This window comes from Globicephala melas, chromosome 4, assembly GCF_963455315.2.
Source record: "Globicephala melas chromosome 4, mGloMel1.2, whole genome shotgun sequence".
NCBI classification, from domain to species: domain Eukaryota; kingdom Metazoa; phylum Chordata; class Mammalia; order Artiodactyla; family Delphinidae; genus Globicephala; species Globicephala melas.
This window is the reverse complement of record NC_083317.1, coordinates 87212175-87233333: the sequence shown is the minus strand read 5'-3', so window position 1 is coordinate 87233333 and position 21159 is coordinate 87212175. Positions and strand designations below refer to the sequence as shown.

The 21159-nt window shown below is 39.3% G+C and overlaps 1 protein-coding gene across 3 annotated transcripts in view; it reads right to left on the bottom strand.

Annotated features, from left to right (window-relative positions):
- The window catches only part of GNB4 (G protein subunit beta 4), a 60074-nt gene that overhangs the window by 24394 nt on the left and 14521 nt on the right, over positions 1 to 21159 (bottom strand). For all 3 annotated transcript variants that reach the window (XM_030863094.3, XM_060298395.2, XM_060298394.2), the window contains exon 2: positions 6600 to 6697. In XM_030863094.3, the coding sequence (XP_030718954.1) occupies positions 6600 to 6656 (57 nt within the window). In that variant the 5' untranslated portion in view covers positions 6657 to 6697. The remainder of the gene's footprint in view (positions 1 to 6599; positions 6698 to 21159) is intronic.

Sequence of the window (21159 nt, the reverse complement as noted above, 5' to 3'; positions counted from 1 at the left end):
TTTTTTTTTTTTTGCGGTACACGGGCCTCTCACTGTTGCGGCCTCTCCCGTTGCGGAGCACAGGCTCCGGACGTGCAGGCCCAGCGGCCATGGCTCACGGGCCGGGCCCAGCCACTCAGCGGCATGTGGGATCTTCCTGGACTGGGGCACGAACCCGTTTCCCCTGCATTGGCAGGCGGACTCTCAACCACTGAGCCACCAGGGAAGCCCAGAAATAAAATACTTTTGATCTAACATGATAAAAAGATACAGTATGTCAGGAAAATAATTTTTTATATAATGAGTTATATTTTTATATTAAAAGCAAATTCCCTACATGTAAGCAGGTGTTTTTGCCTAAGTATTATAGGGTAGCCTTTCAAAAAAGACCTTAAATTTTTATACAAACTGAAGAGAATTATTAAACAGAAGATAGTGAAACAAAAATTAATGTTAACAAAATAAGTAACGGCAAACAAAGAACATGTTTAATAAGCAACAAAATGTTTTAAATCAAGTTTATCAGTTAATAATAAATTTAGAGGATTCATATACATGGGAAGCACAATTAATTCTTCCTACTAGATTTGTTCCAATTTTTTCCCCCAAAGGTTAGGGTAGTGTTGTCTTCAACTTTGTTCTTCCCCAGTGTGCTGTGCACGCTTCTGTGCAGAGAGGCACACACGATTTGTTGAATTACTGTCCCCAAAGGACAACCTGTTCCATTCAGCCAGGGGATGCCTGCCACCGTCTGCAACAAAGACTGGATAAGTATGCAATCTTTTTGGCGGCCTTTTCAACCTATTTATAAGCACTTAGAATATTTCTATGTAAGGGTGTTCATAAGTAGTTACACAAACATACGATTTGATTCTCTCATTCTCAGATTGTGGGTTTAGAAACCTCATTTGGCAAGGAATAATTTAGCCCACTTTCCTACAATGAAAAGAATTTCCAGAAACAACAGTGACAGCCTAAGCCATGTCCAAAAATGCTGGAGTAGAAGACAATGCTATAAAAAGAGCTCTCTGATTTTAAGCTTTATGAAAATGAACTATCACTGTTTAGATCATCTTTCTTAATTCAGTCATTCAATAAAAAAATCTGTTGCACACTGTGTCAGGTACTATGCTAGGCACCATGGATAGAGCAGTAGACAAACCAAGAAATCCCTGCCCTCATAGAGCTTACCTTAATATTAACAACACAATTAAAACACTGCAAGTTGAAATTACTGAACTTATGAACACTTTTATCCATTATAAAACTGAATATAAGAGAATCATTCCCAATTAACAGCTGAATTCCTTATTGCCCACCTTAAAAAATAAAGCTCTGATATTAATATCTTTGTGCAAAATAAAAGTGGTGTTTCTCACTCCAAATCAAACAAGTAACAATTACAAAAGACGATCTACATTTTCTCTATTTCTGTTTTTTTAACTTAAAATGAATTATAATCAATGCTACTCCAATATAAAATAAAATAAACTTTTAAAATGAATCATGTATTGCACCAAATAGCACACATTTCTCTTATGTCATGTGTTTATACCATAGTTAAATATATAGTTAAAATATATTTCTGGCATTAAGGGGGAAAAAAAGGAAAGAAGGAAGAAATGGTCTTTAAATATAGCATGACATGATTAAACTGATAAGAAAAGTACATGGTATTTTACATACACATGGTTACTTGAAATCACGGAAGATGATTCAGTGAGCAACTATGCCCATGACATTCTGCTTGGATGCTGGTGAGATACAAAGATAATTAAAACACAGAATTTCCCAGCCAAGTACAGGTAGTAAAGACAAATGTGCACAAGGAACTATAATATCAGGTGGGCTGTAATCAGCCTTGTAACACAAATCCAAAGGGCTGTACAAGTAAGGAACTGCCACTTACTGGCATTGATCTAAATCCTTTACATGTCATTTTGTTTACTCCTCTCCGCAAACCTATATAGTGGGCAGAGACATTAAGCATCAAAAAAAGCTGTAAACATGTCCTGGCCACAAAATAATTAAAAGATGGAATCCATGTCCTTTCCACCAGGCAATGCTGCCTTCCAACAAAAGAATAAGAAATCCAAGTGCAGGACTCTGGTGAGGTTTTTGAGAGGAAGACTAGGATTCAATGAATACAAGTCCCAGGAACAAAATCAGAGCAGAGGTAGTATAATTCCAGGCAAAGGAAACCATTTGATAAAAGGCAACAAAGTGGAAAAGAGCAATGCATGTTCAGGGAATGACCACCAGATTCATAATGCTATAGCACAGGCTACAGAGCCAGATCTTAGCAGACATGATGGGGAGGCAGGGCCACAGGGGTACCTATGGCACGGGCTCTGGAACCAAAATACACCTGGCTTGAGTCCTGATCTACCACTTCATAGTTATGTTACCTTCGCCAGTTACTTAATCTCACTGAGGCTCAGTCTCCTCAGCTACGAAGTAACACCATCTACCTCATAGGGTTGCTACAAGCATTAAATGAGATCAGCACATGACCAAGTGACTGGCCAGTCACTCCAGACAAGAACACCACAAGAAATGAAAATTGTAGGCCAATATCCCTGACGAACATAGATTCAAAAATCCTCAAGGAAATATTAACAAACAGAATTCAACAACACATCAAAAGGATCATACACCATGATCAAGTGGGATTTATTCAAGGGATGCAAGTATGGTTCAACACCCACAAATCAATCAATGTGATACACCACATTAACAAGATGAAGGATAAATATCATAAAATCACCTCAACAGATGCATAAGAAGCTTTTGACAAAATTCAATATCCAATATCCATTTATGATAAAAATTCTCAACAAAGTGGATATAGAGGGAATGTACCTCAACATGATAAAGGCCATATATGACATATATAAGATACTCAATGGTGAAAAGCTGAAAGTTTTCCCTCTAAGATCAGGAGCAAGGCAAGGATGCCCATGCTTGCCACTTGGATTCAGCATAGCATTGGAAGTCCTAGCCAGAGTGATTAGGCAAAGAAAAGAAATAAAATCAATAAAGGGCATCCAAATTTGATAGGAAGAGGTAAAACTATTGCTACTTGCAGATGACATGATATTATATACAAAAAAACACTAAAGACTCCATCAAAACTGAGAATAAATGAAGTTGGTAAAGTTGCAGGATACAAAATAAATATACAGAAATCAACTGCATTTCTATACACTAATAAAGAACTATCACAAAGAGAAATTAAGAAAACAATTCCATTTACAATTGCATCAAAAAGGATAAATTACCTAGAAATAAATTTAACCAAGAAGGTGAAAGACCTGTACACTGAAAACTAAGACGCTGATGAAAGAAATTGAAGATGACACAAATAAATGAAAAGATATTCTGTGCTTACAGACTGGAAGAGTACTGTTAAAATGTCCCGACTACCCAAAACAATCTACAGGTTCGATGCAATCTCTATCAAAATCCCAATAACATTTTCCACAGAAATAGAACAAACAATCCTAAAATTTGTATAAAACCAGAAAAGACCTCAAATAGCCAAATCAAGCTTGAGAAAGAAGAACAAAGTTGGAGGCATCACATGCCCTGATTTCAAGCTATATTACAAAGCTATAGTAATTAAGACAATATGATATTGGCACAAAAACAGATACATAGATCAACGGAACAGAACAGACAGCAGAAAAATACATCCACACATATATGATCAATTAATTTACAACAAAGGAGCCAAGAATACAAAACGGGGAAAAGACAGTCTCTTCAATAAGTGGTGCTGGGAAAACTGGACAGCTACGTGCAAAAGAATGAAACTGGACCACTATCTTACATAATACACAAAAATTAACTCAAAATGGATCAAAGACATGAATGCAAGATCTGAAATCATAAAACTCCTGGAAGAAAACATATGCAGTAAGCTCCCTGACATCAGTCTTCGTGATGATTTTTTGGATTTGACCACAAAAGCAAAGATAACAAAAGCAAAAATAAACAAGTGGGACTACATTAAACTAAAAAGCTTCTGACAGCAAAGAAAACCATCAATAAAATGAAAAGGCAACCTACTGAATGGGAGAAATATTTGCAAATCGTATATCTGATAAGGGATTAATATCCACAACATATAAAGAACTCATAGAGCTCAACAGAAAAATAAAACAAATAATCTGATTTTTAAAATGGGCAGAAGGGGACTTCCCTGGTGGCGCAGTGGTTAAGAATCCGCCTGCCAATGCAGGGGACACGGGTTTGAGCCCTGGTCCGGGAAGATCCCACATGCCACGGAGCAACTAAGCCCGTGTGCCACAACTACTGAGCCTGTGCTCTAGAGCCCATGAGCCACAACTACTGCAGCCCGCATGCCTAGAGCCTGTGCTCCGCAACAAAGAGAAGCCACTGCAGTGAGAGGCCCACACACCACAACAGAGCAGCCCCCACTTGCCACAACTAGAGAAAGCCTGCACTCAGCAATGAAGACCCAATGTAGCCAAAAAATAAAATAATAAAAATAAATAAAATGGGCAGAGGGTCTGACTGGCATTTTTCCAAAGGAGACATACAGATGGCCAACAGGTACATGAAAATGTGTTCAACATCACTAATCATCAAGGAAATGCAAATAAAAACCACAATGAGATAGCAACTCACATCTGTCAGAATGGCCATCATCAAAACGAGAAGAAATAGCAAGTGTTGACGAGGGTGTGGAGAAAAGGGAACACTGAGCACTGATGGTGGGACTGCAAATTGGTGCAGCCATTATGGAAAACAGTATGTAGGTTCCTCAAAAATTAAAAAAAGAACCACCATATGATCCAACAGTTCCACTTCTGGGTATTTATCTAAAGAAAACAAAAACCCTAACTCAAAAAGATATATGCACCCCCATGTTCACTGCAGCATTATTTACAATAATCAAGATATGGAAATAACCTAAGTATCTGTTGACAGATGAAAGGATAAGAAAATGTGAGATACATACACACACACACACACACACACACACACACACATACATACACACAATGGAATATTATTCAGCCATAAAAAAAGACTACCTTGCCATTTGTGGTGACAACATGGATGGACCTTGAGGGCATTACACTAAGAGAAATATGTCAGACAGAGAAAGACAAATACCACATAGTCTCACTTATATGTGCAAGTTAAAAAAAGACAAAAAACAAAAATCCAAGCTTACAGATACAGAGAAAAGATTTTAAAAAATGAGACGGCCATGTGACCAATGTGCTTGGCCAATCAGTCATTCCTGCTCAGCATCTGGAGCAAGGGACACAAAGTAGAGATGGTGGAGAATCCATTCTGGTGGTGGTAGCAACATCTTAACTCAGAGATTAGCCTATGAAGCCTTCTCTAATCATCCCAGAAAAAATAAATCCCTCCTTTGTTTTGACAGGTTTGTTCAGACACCTAAGGTATCCACTCAGAGTTCTCATTCACATCTAAATCATTAACTTCCTTGAATTCCTGGTGATTAGAATGATTATGATTTTAATCCGCTCAGAACCAACATTTTTCTGCTGAGTGTTCTTCCCCCATCCCTTGTTTTTCCTGCTCCTTTCATCTCTTTCCTGTAATATCTTTGCATAGATCCTATGATTGTTCCTTTTTTCTTATTCTTCACTTTTAAATTAGATAAGTAATTCTGAAATCGCTATTGCCAAAGATTCATACTGGACAGATCACAGCAGTGTTCCAAGTTACTAATAACTTGGATTCTCCATGCTTCGTTATGAAGTTTTTCATTTATATTTGTAAGTTGTTTAGCTCTTACTTTTTCCCTGTGAAAAGAAGTAGGCAGCAGCAGGCTACACACAATTCGGTCTCTCCTCTACCTTCTCACCAAGAGGCTTCCTAAAAGACAGCATGTCTATATCCTTTCATGTTTATCTCTGCCCTCCTTGATATGTCTCAGTCCAGGGAAGCATCTGTTTTCACTGTTCCAAAAGAAAGGAACGATGTTGTCCCTGAGGGAATATGAGATTTACAGCTGCAGAAACCCTCTCTCAGAGCCTTTCCACACCCTAACATTTGACAACTTTTCCCCACTCTATTAGGTTTTGAAGTTCTAAGTGTCTTTAATTTTGTTAAAGATGAAGCTTGTATTTGTTCCTTATGCTCTTTACTGTTTTGAGTTGATTTCCAAGAGTAAAGACGGCAGACATCTTCATTACGCCACTAATCATTTTTAATGTTTTTCTGCAATCTAATGGTTTAGAGATTAATTTTCTAATAGATTACATTATGTGATATTATGATATTGTGTAACATTATGATATTACATTATGCCTCAACATACCAAAAATCAAACTATGATTCCAGGTGTGTGAGTAGAAGAGAAGTATTATCATGTCAGCAGAGATTACATGTGCACTATTAACTTCTTAGGAACACAGGGGCCGTTGGTCCACATAGGTATTTGTTAGGAATGATTTTTGGAGAGTTCTTTAGAGGCATGATAAAAATAAATTGACCATTTCTCACCTTATAAATTATTTAATATACGTAGACTGATAAACTAATGCACAAATTTTGTTCATCGCTGGTATTACATAAAAATGTTAAAATTTCAAAATGAAAAAGTTTGCTCTTACCTGGATCTGATTCCGCAGCTGCTCGGCTTCCTGCCTCAACTGTTCCAGCTCACTCATCCTTGAATTTGTTTACCTCAGAAACTAACAAATGAAAGTCACTATTCAAAAAGAAAGAGAGACAAACTGACTCAGTTCTCCATTTACATATTAATCTGCTTTTTAAATATTGACATGTAACTTCCTTTTGGTCCCTCTGAAACTCAAGTGAGATAATTATTACTGGAACTTAAAACTGCTCAGTAAATATAGATCTAGATTATTTGCTAAAGGATTTTACGGAGGAATGGGATCAGAGGAAGGAAGAGACAGCTTGAGTTGCAGTATTCAAGACTTAATTATAGAGAATCAGTACTAGAACGGAGTCCAGGGAGAAATACTTTACAACAGTTTCAAGGGCACCAGTAGACATCCACACTTGGATGCCTAACAGACACCTCAACTTATTTCAAAATTGAACCCCACACCACCCTTAAGTCTTCCCCATCTCTGCAAATGGCAATTCCATCCTTCCAATTGTTTAAGCCAAAAACCTGGGAGTCATCCTTAACGGCTCTGTTCTGTTTCTTTCATACCCTACATCGAATCCATCAGCAAATCATGTCAGGCATTCCTTCAAAAAATATCCAGGATTTGACCAACTCTGATTACCTCCACTTTGACTACCTTGGTCCAAGACACCATCATCCACCTGGTCTCCTTTCTACTGCCCTTGCCCACTCTCCAGTCTATTCTAAATATAGTAACCAGAGATGCTTTGAAAACACAAGTCACTCTTCTGCTTTAAATCCTACAATGGCTTTTCACTCCACTCAGAGCAAAATCTAACTCTTTATCTTGACCCACAGAGCCCCCTACACAGTCTCTTACACACACCCCCTCTGACCTCATCTCTCTCCTCCCCCTCCCCCTCTCTGCTCCAGCCACTCGAAAGCTTTCTTGATGTTCCTTGAACACACTAAGCAGGCTCCAGCTTCAGTCTTTGCACTTGCTCTTACCTCTGCCCGGAACCCTCTTGCTTGCCCCGATATCTTCACTGCTTCCACCCTTACCTCGGTTCAAATGTTACCTTCTCAGAGCAACCTTCACTGATAGCACATATGTACCCAACTAGGCCCCTTACCCCGTCTTATTTTTCACTGTAATACTCAATGCCATCGAACATGTATTTGCTTATTTGTTGTCTGCTTCCTCCTAGTAGAGTGTAAGCTCCTTAAGGCAGGGACTTTGCTCGCTTTACTCTTTGCTACATCTCTAGCACCTGAGACACTTCATGCTCCAGTAAATTAACCAACCTGAAAATAATCTAAGAACTAAAGGAAAATTCATTCTAAGCATTTAGCATGAATCCCAGAAGTAAAAGGCAAGGATGTTATGACCTCAGGAAGAAAACAGAGACTGGAAACTGGCAGTATTCTTTCTCTACCTGTCCTGCTTTTCTCTTCACACCTGCTTTGTTTTTCTCTTTCTACAGAATGACTTTCTGTAGGTATATCAAGGGGCTCAGAGAGGTCTCATATAACTTTTAAGGGCATTCAAAACTACCTCTTACCCAATTCTACTGCCTTTCTACCCCCCAAAGCCACACACACACACACACACACACACAAGGGACCCTCTAAAGAGGAGCTATCTGCAGCTCACAAGAGTTATCCAGGAAAGACTATGAGTTGTTCCAAATGAATGAAATTTTCCAGCTTGGGTGCCAAAAGGATGGAGGTACTGCGAATAGAAATGACAAAGAGGAAGCAGTTCCCACATCACCACCACTACTCTATGGAGGGGGAATACTAGGAGAGGCCATGGGGCCCTGAGCATCCCTGCACATTCTTGCTGTGTATGCCAAAATAACAAGGCCCTAGTCACTTTTACCTAAGCCATTTCTCAAGGCTGCATTTGGAGTGAGCAACCTTGAGGGATGAGACGACGTCTGCCCCAAGACAAAGAGAGACCTTGCTGCTTCTTACTGTAAAAGTGGTAAATTCCCTAAGCTCAGTGTTTCTAGACCGCGATGCAAACCCAATGCATATGTGGCATCCATCTAGGCACACCTGGGTCACCTCCATGGGACTGAGGAGCATGGGGAACGGGCAAAAACCAACATCAGGCCATGCTACTTGGGGTGCTGCGAGTAATCAAGTCCTTGGTCTCTGACCCAAGAGTCATGTCTTCTGCCAGCATCCACAAAACACTAACAGGCTAATTTATTAGCTTATAAGTAGGTAAAATCCCAGACCCTTTAGAGTCCATGACAGGGAGAAGGTTCATATGAAAGATGAGGGGTCCAATGTGAAATATAGTGAGTTTGTGGCAATTCCCCCTTTTTTAAAATTAAGGTATGTGTAATTGGCATATAATACTGTGTAAGTTTAAGACATACATGTTGATTTGATATTTATATATCTATATGATTACCACCAAAGCGTTAACTAACACCTCTATCACATCACATAATTACAATTTCTTTTTTGTGGACAGAACATTTAAGATCTAGTCCCTTAGCAGCTCTGAAGTATAAAACACAGCGTGGCTGACTACACTCACTATGCTGTGCATTAGATCTCCAGAACTTACTCATCTTCTAGTTGCAAGCTGCACTCCCTTCTCATACAGGCTGAATTTCAAGTCCAGCACTTCATCAACAACTCTGCCAGTACCCTAGTTTCCCCTGCCCTTCTATTTGGTCACATTCAACTGACAAAAATCACAACTTCGATGAATCCAACTCCGTACTTTCTTTCAAACACTGATTGAAAAGTCAAACAGCGGGGCAAGTTAGTTCTACTACAAGTTCACATCAGCAATCTAGCTGGGCCCTCAAAACCACCTGGCTACCATATGCAGCTTTTTACCCATCACGTCCACTCAATATCAACAATTTCAGCTCCTTTGCAGCCTTCGCCAGCTTCTGATCTTCTCACAACCCCTCCTGCAGCAAGTGAGCTTACCTTCTATATCACAGAGAAAAGAGAAGCCACCAGACATGAACTGTTTCAATTTCCCACTATTAGTTTTACAAAATGATACATAGAGGACTGACTCATCATATGCTCCTCCTTCCCTTCTGTTACAATAGAGAAGCTGACTTTTCTGTCATTTTGGTCAATTCCTCCTCCTGAGATTTAAATCCTATCTCTCCTTATCTTTTCAGTAATCTTACATTTCTGATTATCCCTTTTCACCTAGTACACTCAACCTCTCACTCTTTCTCGATTGTTTTAGTCTTTTTCTTTTTCTTTTTTTCTTTTTTTTTTTGCCCTACGCGGGCCTCTCACTATTGTGGCCCCTCCCGTTGTGGAGCACAGGCTCTGGAGGCGCAGGCTCAGCGGCCATGGCTCACGGGCCCAGCCGCTCCGCGGCATGTGGGATCTTTCCGGACCGGGGCACGAACCCATGTCCCCTGCATCGGCAGGAGGACTCTCAACCACTGCGCCACCAGGGAAGCCCTGTTTTAGTCTTTTTATTAAGAAAAATTTCAAACACAGAGAAAGGCAGAGTAATTAATATAACAGACATCCATAATGTCCACCGTGAAGGTTTACAAATTGTTAATACTGTTACTGTATTTGCTCCATCTTTTGTTTTTGCTGAAGTATTTTAAAGTCAATCACAGACATCAATGGATAAAGATACACACACACACACACACAATGGAATTATTTCTCAGCCATACAAAATAATTAAATAATGCCATCTGCAGCAACATGGATGGACCTAGAGATTATCGTACTAAGTGAAGTCAGACAGAGAAAGACCAATATTATATGATATCGCTTATATGTAGAATCTAAAATATGACACAAATGAACTTATCTACAAAACAGAAACAGAATTACAGACACAGAGAACAGACTTGTGGTTGCCAAGGAGAGAGGGGTGGAGTGGGATGTATTGGGAGTTTGGGATTAGCAGATGCAAACTATTATATATAGAATGGATAAACAACAAGGTCCTACTGTGTGGCATAGGAAACTATATTCAATATCCTGTGACAAACTATAATGGAAAAAAATATGAAAAACAATGTGTATATATATGTGTATAACAATCATTGTGCTGTACAGAAATTAACACAACATTATAAATCAACTATATTTCAATAAAACAAATTTTTTAAAAATCACAGACATCAAGATACTTTACCTCTAGGGCTTCCCTGGTGGCACAGGGGTTAAGAATCCGCCTGCCATTGCAACTAGGGTTCGAGCCCTAGTCTGGGAAGATCCCACATGCCGCGGAGCAACTACTGAGCCTGTGCTCTAGAGCCTGCAAGCCACAACTACTGAGCCCGTGCACCACAACTACTGAAGCCCGCACGCCTAGAGCCTGTGCTCCACAACAAGAGAAGCCACCGCAATGAGAAGCCCACGCACCACAACCAACAGTAGCCCCCGCTCACCACAACTAGAGAAAGCCCGCGAGCAGCAACGAAGACCCCAACACAGCCAATAAATGAATAAATTTATAAAAGAAAAAAGATACTTTACCCCTAAACACTTCAGGTACACATCTCCAAAAATATCAAGACATTTTCCTACTAAACCATAATACCATTGACAAACCTCCCAAATTAACACCAACTATTTAGTAGCGAATACCCAGTCCGTTTTCAAATTTCCCCAATTATTCCACCAATGTCTTCTACATCAGATTTGTTCAAATTAGGATCCAATTAAAGGACTGTATATTTGGTTTTATCTCTTAAATCTCTCCATCCAGAAGAATCCATCTCCTGCTTTCTTTTTTCCTCTATGCTAATTGACTTATTGGAGACAGCTGTCCTGTAGAATGTCCCACATTCTGTTTACTTCCCATGGTATTGTTTAACTTGTTTCTCTATATTCTATACTGCCTATGAACTGGAAGGAAGTTAGATCTACAGGCTACATGATATTCAAGTTCAATGTATTTGGCAAGAATACTTCTAGGTGAGACTAGACTTCATATTACAATACATCAGAATGAACTTAATGTTTATGCCGCTATTAGCGAAGCTAAGATTGATCAGTGTATTCACGTCTACTGTAAAGTTATAATTCATTTTCATTCAGCAAACAGCCTCTGGGGAGCATTTCACTTTCGACTGCATCCTTTCCATTAGGGGTTACACACTCAAGTCTCTCCCTTTAAGAAAAAAAAAAAACTCCTTGATTCTATATTTCACCATCACTTACAGTCCTTTTTCTATGTTTAAGAACTTTCAAAGACAGTTGCCTTTACATGACCCTATTTCCTCATATGGAATTCTGAATTCTCAAGTCTCATGCCCAATGACTTCAGCTAAGTTTAAGCAGGCATAATGGAAAAGAAGAGGGTAATTATAAGGCAACGGATTGTCTGAGAAACGTTTCCATGCAGCAAAATCAGAACCCTTGTGATGCCTGTGCCCAATGAAGGGTAGGAAAATATGCCTACCCAAAATATGCCTCTTAGGCAGGAGGATTATCTTGAGAAACAACAGACACAAGAGAAACTCTGAAAACAAGAGTAGAAATTACCCCTTTGCAATGGAGAGTGACATTTACAAAGCAAATCTCCATTTTTAAGGGTGTCTCCCTCTGGGTACCAGAAGTGAGGGATGACTATAAATGACTAGAGTCTTGGGATTTAAATCTGCATATCAAACCCTACCCTTGCTTTTCTTAGGCTCCTCCCAAGCCTAGTCTCCACCCCTAACCTCCCAACCTTTCTTTTGTCTTTAGCTGAAGATGGTATTGGGTTGGCCAAAAAGTTCATTCGGACTTTTCCTTAAGCTGTTACGGGAAAACCTGAACAAAGCTATTGGCCAACCCAATATTTAAGCTGGTGTCTTGGGCTACCCTCAGGGAGTTACTCATTTTTCCCCAGGTATTTCACATGTATACTGGAGGTATACATATTAATAAACTTCTGTGTGTTTTTCTCTTGTTAAACTTTTATTACATGGGGTCTCACCCAAGAACTCAGAAGGGTAGAGTGAAAATTACTTTTCTTCCGCTACTGAATACCGCAAACTCTCTCTGGATGTCTGAAAAATGTCAAAGCAGCCTTCCCCGCCTATCATATCTGTTGCTAAAAACAGGAACTAACTTTTCACTCTTTATTTGAAAACTTATTAGTGTTACCCGAAAACTGGGTTCACCTCTTGGTGGGTGTCAAGCCAAAAAACACAACCAAGCTAAAGGTTGGGAGAAGGAAGGATTTATTACTTGCACCAAGTAAGGAGAACACTGGGGATCTTTCCCAAAGCAGTGTCTCCCAGCAGCAAAACTTAGGAATTTTTAAGCTAAAGATACATGCAGCCTCAAGAAAGGGCTTGGCCGGTCTACAGAGGCTAAACTGCAGTTGACTGAAGTCACCAGGGTCAGAAAAGGTCAACAAACATCATCATCCCTTAGGTTCCAGTTGATCTGGTGGTTGAGCCCTTCAGGCTAATGTTTTACCACAGAAATAAAACTGGGAGTCTTTATGACTGATATATTATCTTTGCTGTTGTTACTTCTCTTGCCTGTCGTTCTTTCGTTCCCTTAAGATCATTCATTACTAAGACCCGTTCAAGGGCAAGCGTTGCCGCCAGGTTTAGAGCACAAAATGGCTTAGGCCAAAATGGATTCTCTTCTGTCAAGAAAGCCATTCTTGGGCTTCCCTGGTGGCGCAGTGGTTGAGAGTCTGCCTGCCGATGCAGGGGACACGGGTTCGTGCCCCGGTCCGGGAAGATCCCACATGCCACGGAGCGGCTGGGCCCGCGAGCCATGGCCGCTGAGCCTGCGCATCCAGACTGCTCCGCAACGGGAGAGGCCACAACAGGGAGAGGCCCGCGTACCAGGAAAAAAAAAAAAAAAAAGCCATTCTTGATGCTCTTTCTTGGGGACCAGCTACCTGATCTGCTTACATTAGTCCTGTCACTATGGAGGAGGAACATTTTGATTGCACAGACTTTCTGTTGATGTTTTCTTCTCACCTGACAATTGTTGTATTCCCAAGAATACCAAAAAAAAATTTTAAAAAGTGCATCCAGCACAGACTAGTAGATTATAAACTACTTCCAGACAAACCCAGAGGCTGATTAGGGTAAAGAGAAGCAACAGGATACCCCCAGATGAAACCTAATATGATAAATCCTAATAAATTATGCTTTGAAGGGGAGGATTTAAAAAAGTAGCCAATCTGTGTATTTGACATGGTCTGTGTGTATATATAATACAGCTAGAAAAGTTTTGAATTCTTGAGAAAAATATTGTTGCATGAGGGATAGTTTATTAAAGCAGCTCCCTCAAACAATACACCTAAGGGCATGCTCCGAATGAGAGTGAAGCTTCGATGCACATTTCTTTCGACTTGTAGAAAACAAAGTCATCTGACTACTTGCTCTCCTGCAGTTCCTTTGTATCCACAGTTAATAAAGGACAGAAATCAGGGAAGTGGCAAAATATTTTATAAAGCATTGTAAATTCTATGTGGGGAAAAGAAAAATATGGAAAATAATGACAGGAGAAAACCAGTAAGACAGTCATCAACGAATGAAAAAATCCTCAGTGGGTGTAGCCAGGCAGACTAAGTGCAGTATAAATTCTTAGATAAGGAAGAGTCTTATCTAAATTTTAAAATAATCAAGATCCCAACCTAAGAAGGGAGTAAACCAAAAAACAGTCTCTGATCAGACTTACCCTGAGTTATTGACCCAAAAAGGAAGTGATTACAGACAGAAATAAACGTATACCATGTACACTGGTTATATGCATGACAGAAAATTGAGTATAACTTCTCCTAAGGACTCAGACCTGGTAACTGGCCCAAAACTGAAAACAAAGAGGCATCAAACACACTACTTTTTTAAAAAGCTTCCAACATATGGGAGCAGAATCACTCTCCAGGCTTACTAAACAGCCCAATAGTCTGCTGCACACCACCACACACACACACACAGTTGATGATGATTTTCACAATTATCCCTATACACAAGAAGATGGAGGAGAGGAGGAAAGGTCACCTATAAGAGCTAGCTATCTTCAGCTGTGGAAGTACAGTGTATGCATGATGAGAAGAGAGTTTCTCCTCTACCCCAAAGAGAAAGAAAGAAAAAACCAAAACCACGAAGACACAGATCGGAAAAAGACAGCTGCAAGCTAAAATTCAAAGAAAGGATTAGCCTTATAAAAAATTAATAAACAGAAAATTAAATAGAGTTGGGAGGTCAGAAGAGGGAGCTCTCACACCCTGTGACATAACACAGCCCAAAAGAAAGACGCCTCTTCTTTCCTGGCAAGGACTCAGCCAATGAAAAGCCATGGACTCTGCTTACTACAGCCCTCCCAACTTCATTTTCGTCTCTATAAAAGAGTTCTCATTCCCTTGCCCTGCGAGACTTGCAGCTGGTTTGCCATGGCTGCAGACCTTGAATTGCACTTCTCTGCAATAAACCCAAATAAACCCATCTTTGCTGGAGAAATATGTGGCAGTCTATCTGTTTTAGTCTACAGAATCTAGAATTTAAAATTCCTACAAGCTAATAATAAAAAAGGCTGATGACCCCAAAGAAAAACGTGCAAATTGTAGCACGAATAGCAGGTCACAGCAGGAAAACCAGTAGAGGCCAATACACAAATGAGAAGATACTCAACCTCAGTAATCAGGGAAATGCAAATAAACAATTTCATACCTATCAGATTAACAGAATTTTTTTTCTCATCCAGGAGCTGGCAAAGCTGTGAGGAAATGGTAACATATTCTGGTAGGACAGCTCTTTGGGAAGCAATTTGGCAATATCTAACAAGGGTGATGATATGTGTATCTTCAATCTGACAATTTAATTCCACTTCTGGGTAGATGAGCCCTAAAAGAAACTTAAGTACCTGTGCTCAAGGGCCGGATTCATACAGCACCACCTGTAATAGCAATAAAATAACACCCGCTAATAGGAAAATGGATAATTACAGTGTTTTCACAGCAAATTATTACATCGCAGTGAAAATGAATGAGCTACAGAGGTATACAACATAGATGAAACTGAAAAATACTGCTAAGAGGAAAAAGGCAAGTTCCAGAAGACACATACCAGCATAATACTCTTTACAAAACTCAAAACCAACTAAAACTAAATAATATATTGTTTAGGAATGCATACATATGCAATAAGACTTTTTTGAAGCAAGAGAATGATAAAAGAGAAGGAAGGAACACACAAGGAGTTGCAAGTAATTGTTAATTTCCAAATTCCTGAGTTGGATATTTGCTTTACAGGTGTTTATACATTCTCAATAAGCAAGCAAATATAAATGTATAACGACGAGTCATACATGGATCCATGAATACTATATTTACAATTAATCCAACTCTTGCACATGTTCAGTTAAACAAGGAGGCCATTAGACTGAGGTGATTCTAATACCTTAGCAGCCTGTGTCAGCAAATCAAAATCTAAGCCTGTAAATGCCTCAAGGTTAAGAAATCAAAACCTAAGGACAACCAATGGGGACTTCCCTGGCGGTCCAGTGGTTATGACTCTGCGCTTCCACTGCAGGGGGCTAGGGATGGGGGAACTAAGATCCCACATGCCTCACAGCACGGCCAAAACAAAACCAACAAAACCAGTAAGGCGATCACATAAACTACAGCCAATCAAATAATTCCCTTGCTTCACTTCCTCCTCTTCTCTATAAAAGTCTTACCCCTACCTCCAGAGGTGGCTGGTGGAACACTCCTAACCACTCTGGTTTGGCAGTGCCCAATCCAAATCGATTTTTGCTCAGAAAACTTAAGCTTTTTAATATTGGGTTGGCCAAAAGGTTCATTCGTTTTTTTCCATAAGATGGCTCTAGTAGCGCTTAGTTGTCTTTAACTTCATTCAAAATAATTTTGTTACACTGTATTGTGACAGCTGTCATATTAGCATGCATTTAAAAAAAAACTTATCAAAACTGGTGAATTTTTGTGTAGCCATTTAATACTGAGGATGTGAGAAAAAAGCAACATTTTCTGCATATTATGCTTTATTATTTCAAGAAAGGTAAAAACCAAGTGAAACGCAAAAAAAAGATTCGTGCAGTGTATGGAGAAGGTGCTGTGACTGATCAAACGTGAAAAGTGGTTTGTGAAGTTTCGTGCTGGAGATTTCTTGCTGGAAATCGATGTTCCACGGTCGGGTAGACCAGTTGAAGTTGATAGCGATCAAATCGAGACACTAATTGAGAACAATCAATGTTATACCATGTGGCAGATAGCTGACATACTCAACATATCCAAATCAAGAGTTGAAAATCACTGGCACCAGCTTGATTATGTTTATCACTTTGATGTTTAGGTTCCACATAAGGGAAAACAACCTTCTTGACCGTATTTCTGCGTGAGATTCTCTACTGAAATGTAACAAAAACGTTGTTTTTAAACAAATTGTGACAGGCGATGAAAAGTGGATACTCTACAATAACAGGCAACAGAAGAGATTGTGGGGCAAGCGAAATGAACCACCAACAACCACACCAAAGGCCGGTCTTCATCCAAAGAAGGTGATGTTGTGTATATGGTGGGATTGGAAGGGAGTCCTCTATTATGAGTTCCTTCAGGAAAACCAAATGATTAATTCCAACAAGTTCTGCTCCCAATTAGACCAACTGAAAGCAGCACTCGACGAAAAGCGTCCAGAATTAGTCAAAAGAAAACTCATACTCTTCCATCAGGATAACTCAAAACCGCATGTTTCTTTGATGACCAGGCAAAAACTGTTACAGCTTGTCTGGGAAGTTCTGATTCATCCACCACATTACCAGACACTGAACCTTCAGATTTCCATTTATTTTGGTCTTTACAAAATTCTCTTAATGGAAAAAATTTCAATTCCCTGGAAGACTGTAAAAGGCACCTGGAACAGTTCTTTGCTCAAAAAGTTTTGGGAAGATGGAATTATGAAGTTGCCTAAAAAATGACAGAAGGTAGTGGAACAAAACTGTGAATACGTTGTTTAATGAAGTTCTTGGTGAAAATGAAAAATGTGTCTTTTATGTTTACTTTAAAACCGAAGGAACTTTTTGGCTAACCCAATACGTCTCAGTTTACCTTTGTTTTTATTTTATTTTTGGCTGCGTTGGGTCTTTGTTGCTGTGCTCGGGCTCTCTCTAGTTGTGGCGAGCAGGGGCTACTCTTTGTTGTGGTGTGTGGGCTTCTCATTGCGGTGGCTTCTCTTGCTGTGGAGCACAGGCTCTAGGCACGTGGGCTTCAGTAGCTGCAGCATGTGGGCTCTAGGGCATGCAGGCTTCAGTGGTTATGGTGTGTGGGCTCAGTAGTTGTGGCTCGCAGCCTCAGTAGTTGTGGTGCACGGGCTTAGTTCGTCCGTGGCATGTGAGCTCGAACACTGGCAGGCAGATTCTCAACCACTGCGCCACCAGGGAAGTCCCTCAGCTTACCTTTTAACATACCTTAAGTCCACTGGGAACCATAAAATAAATGTAATGGAATGAAATTTAAAAATAAACTGAGGTTAGGTTAAACAACTTGCCTAAGATTAGAAGCAGAGTTGGGAATTGAAGCAAAGCATGTATGACTCTGGAACCCAGTCTCTCAACCACTCCACTTCGCCTCCTTGGAAGGGCATTTCGTTAGATCTCTCCGCTGAATCTAATGATCCTCCCCCTCTTATTCAAGCTTTACTCCAATAGCTTTCCAGACCCCTTACTTCCTCCTTGTACTTCACTGACTATTCCTTATCCGTACCATTGTGGGCTCCTCCCCCCGCGCCTTCCCACCCCCAATTCATTTCTTAAATATTTATGTTTTTCCAGATCTATCTTCGGTCAGCTAGTTAAGAAACTTCCCTCCTGGGAGGAAGGAAGGATACAGACGTGTATGAGATATGAGCCATCTCTACCTTCCTTTACAAAAAACACAAAAAAATCATTAGAAGGATACAGTCAAGGAATTTCACCAACAGTGGTTTTTACTCAATATCCAATTGGAGCTGTTTCTCACAATCTCTGCAGTTGTACTGAAATTACTAACTAAGGCAATTTTAAACTAATAATTTAACAGAAATTAGTTTGGTATAAGAGTAGTGCTCTCTTAATTACTATAACTTCTTGACTAGGTTCTTTCTCAACATGAATATTTCATTCATTTAACACATTTTAAATAACTTGATCATATAGTGAAAGCACTGTTAGTTGAGCAGAAGGCAGCATATCAATTATCCTTTAAAAAGTTCAGCTGTACCAGTTACAAATATCAAAAAATATCAATGGGTCATTGTATCCAAGCCAACTTATTAAATAAAATGGAAAAAAATACAATTGCATAATTCAAATAGACTTCTCTCTACACTTCTTAAAATGTCCACAGAATTTTTACTAAAACAAGGCATTATGTAGCCTGTACAATTATATTGCTGTGTTAATGAACAGTTATTTTAATCCATCTAAGACAAAGACATACAAGTATTTCTTAACTATTAATAATTTTCATATGGATCATGAAAGCTCATGTAAGGCATGAAAAAATATTTTAAACTGTACTTTAAAAATTTAAATGTAAACTACTTTTACCTACTAGTAGTCTATCAGAAAAGTTTGCTATTATTATACTTAAATTCTCTAATGTGCTGCTTTCCTCTCTGCAATCCTGATTCATAATTCCTATACTTTATTTATAAAAAAAAAACCCCTAAACCCTTAATGAATCAGTTAAGGTATTTAAAGCTTTTATGATCATTCTCAGAAGAATGTAAAAACACACTTGCTTACCCACCCCAAGTAGTCTTCCAATTACAGATGTTCCCATGTGGCTTTCTTTCTCAAGAAGTTGGCCCAAAATCTAAAGCTGTATGGAGTGAGTGGATAGAGAGGAAAATAGAAGAGATGCCGACATTGTAGTATAGGCACTAAGTTTTGCTTTTTTATTTTGCTACCAAATTTCTCATTACACTGAACATTTTCAAGTGCCCCAAAACTAACATGATTCAGCCTCTTGTAAACTGAAGGGAGTCTGTTTTGTCTGTGTTCCAGGAAAAAATAAGGTGCTGCTCTCAAGTCTGTTTCCCTTCACCTAACTGGTTTGTTCTGGCACAGTTCATTCTCTCACCAAACATTTACCGAATGCCTATTATGTGCCAAGAACCGGGGCTACACATGAATTAGATACAGGCCCAGCTCTCCAGGAGTTTACAGTCTAAGAAGGAAAACAGAGGTTTAAGGGCATATTCATGGAAGTCCATAATCCATTACCCTAAGCCCTAAGGGCCAAATTTCAGAATTTGGGAGTCTACAGATTTTAAAAAGATTTTTTTAAAGCTTTTCAGATTTTTTTTTTTTTGGTCGCACCGCGTGGTTTGTGGGATCTTAGTTCCCCAACCAGGCATCAAACCCGCGCCCTTGGCAATGAAAGCGTAGAGTCTTAACCACTGGGGAATTCCCAGGTTTTCAGATTTTAAAAGGTGTATTCATCACATATTTCATTCCACACCAACTGGACTCCTGGGCAGCATCCACATAATCCAGAAGGAGTATTTCTGCAGCAAAATGTAAGTGTCGTCACAACTAGGTGGGGAAAAAGTAGACTAGCAACAGTTTCACGTTAGTTCAAGTTAGGTTGTGCCACCAAACGAGTTCAAATCAGATAAGGTTTTGCCACTAAATGATATATGAAAAAAATTGCAGTTTCAAAGCATTCTGGATCTCCAAATTATGGATAAGAGATTCTTTTTCTTTTTTTTTTAAAGCAAGTAACAGTTTATCTAAGAGATGTTTGAGGCATTCCCAAGAAATGAATACTTTTCCAGTAAACACAATCTATTACGTAGTGATTAATCACTGTCTCATTATACAGTTAAAGCAAATCTCGGTATAACAAATGATTTCCTACAAAATTGATGGCTACAAGAGATGTGGCTGGCAACACAAATCAACTTCTCAAGTATAAGCGGCCAATCCTGATTCTGAGCCTCCACCTTCTCACTGCAAAAGCCAAACAAACTTAGCTTGATCCGTGATTCTCAACCCTTGTGGCACACGGAACCACGTAAGCTGGTAAGAGATTCTTGACCTATAATATATAAGAGGAGGATTACCTGGATGACCCCTGATGTTAAAAGATACTTAGTATTTAGCCAATCAAGAGATGACATTTATTAAGCACTTACTATGTGTCATGCACTGTTCACAACTCTTCACAGTAACTCATTTAACAACCTCAAATTAACCTCAAAAGGTAAGTACTAATATCATCCTCATTTTACAGATGAGGAAACATGTTTTGGAGGTTATGAACCTCACCCAAGTTCACACAACCTAATGAGAGTCTGAGTTATGACTATACTTACTGTGTGATCCCAGAAACTGTTTAACTTCTGAGTCTCAATTCCCTCATCTGTACAGTGGAGACACTAATGTCTACACCCAAGTGATTGTTTTAGGGATTAAATAACACACATTAACAAAACGTCCTTGGAACTTTAAGTCAGAGCTAATTTGGCCTAACAAGGGAAATATAAGAAGAGGGTATAATCATAAACATGACTCAGGCCAATATTCGTATCTGTTGATGGATCAATAGATATAACACAATAATACTTTAAACAAAAAAGGAAAATAGAATTATTACC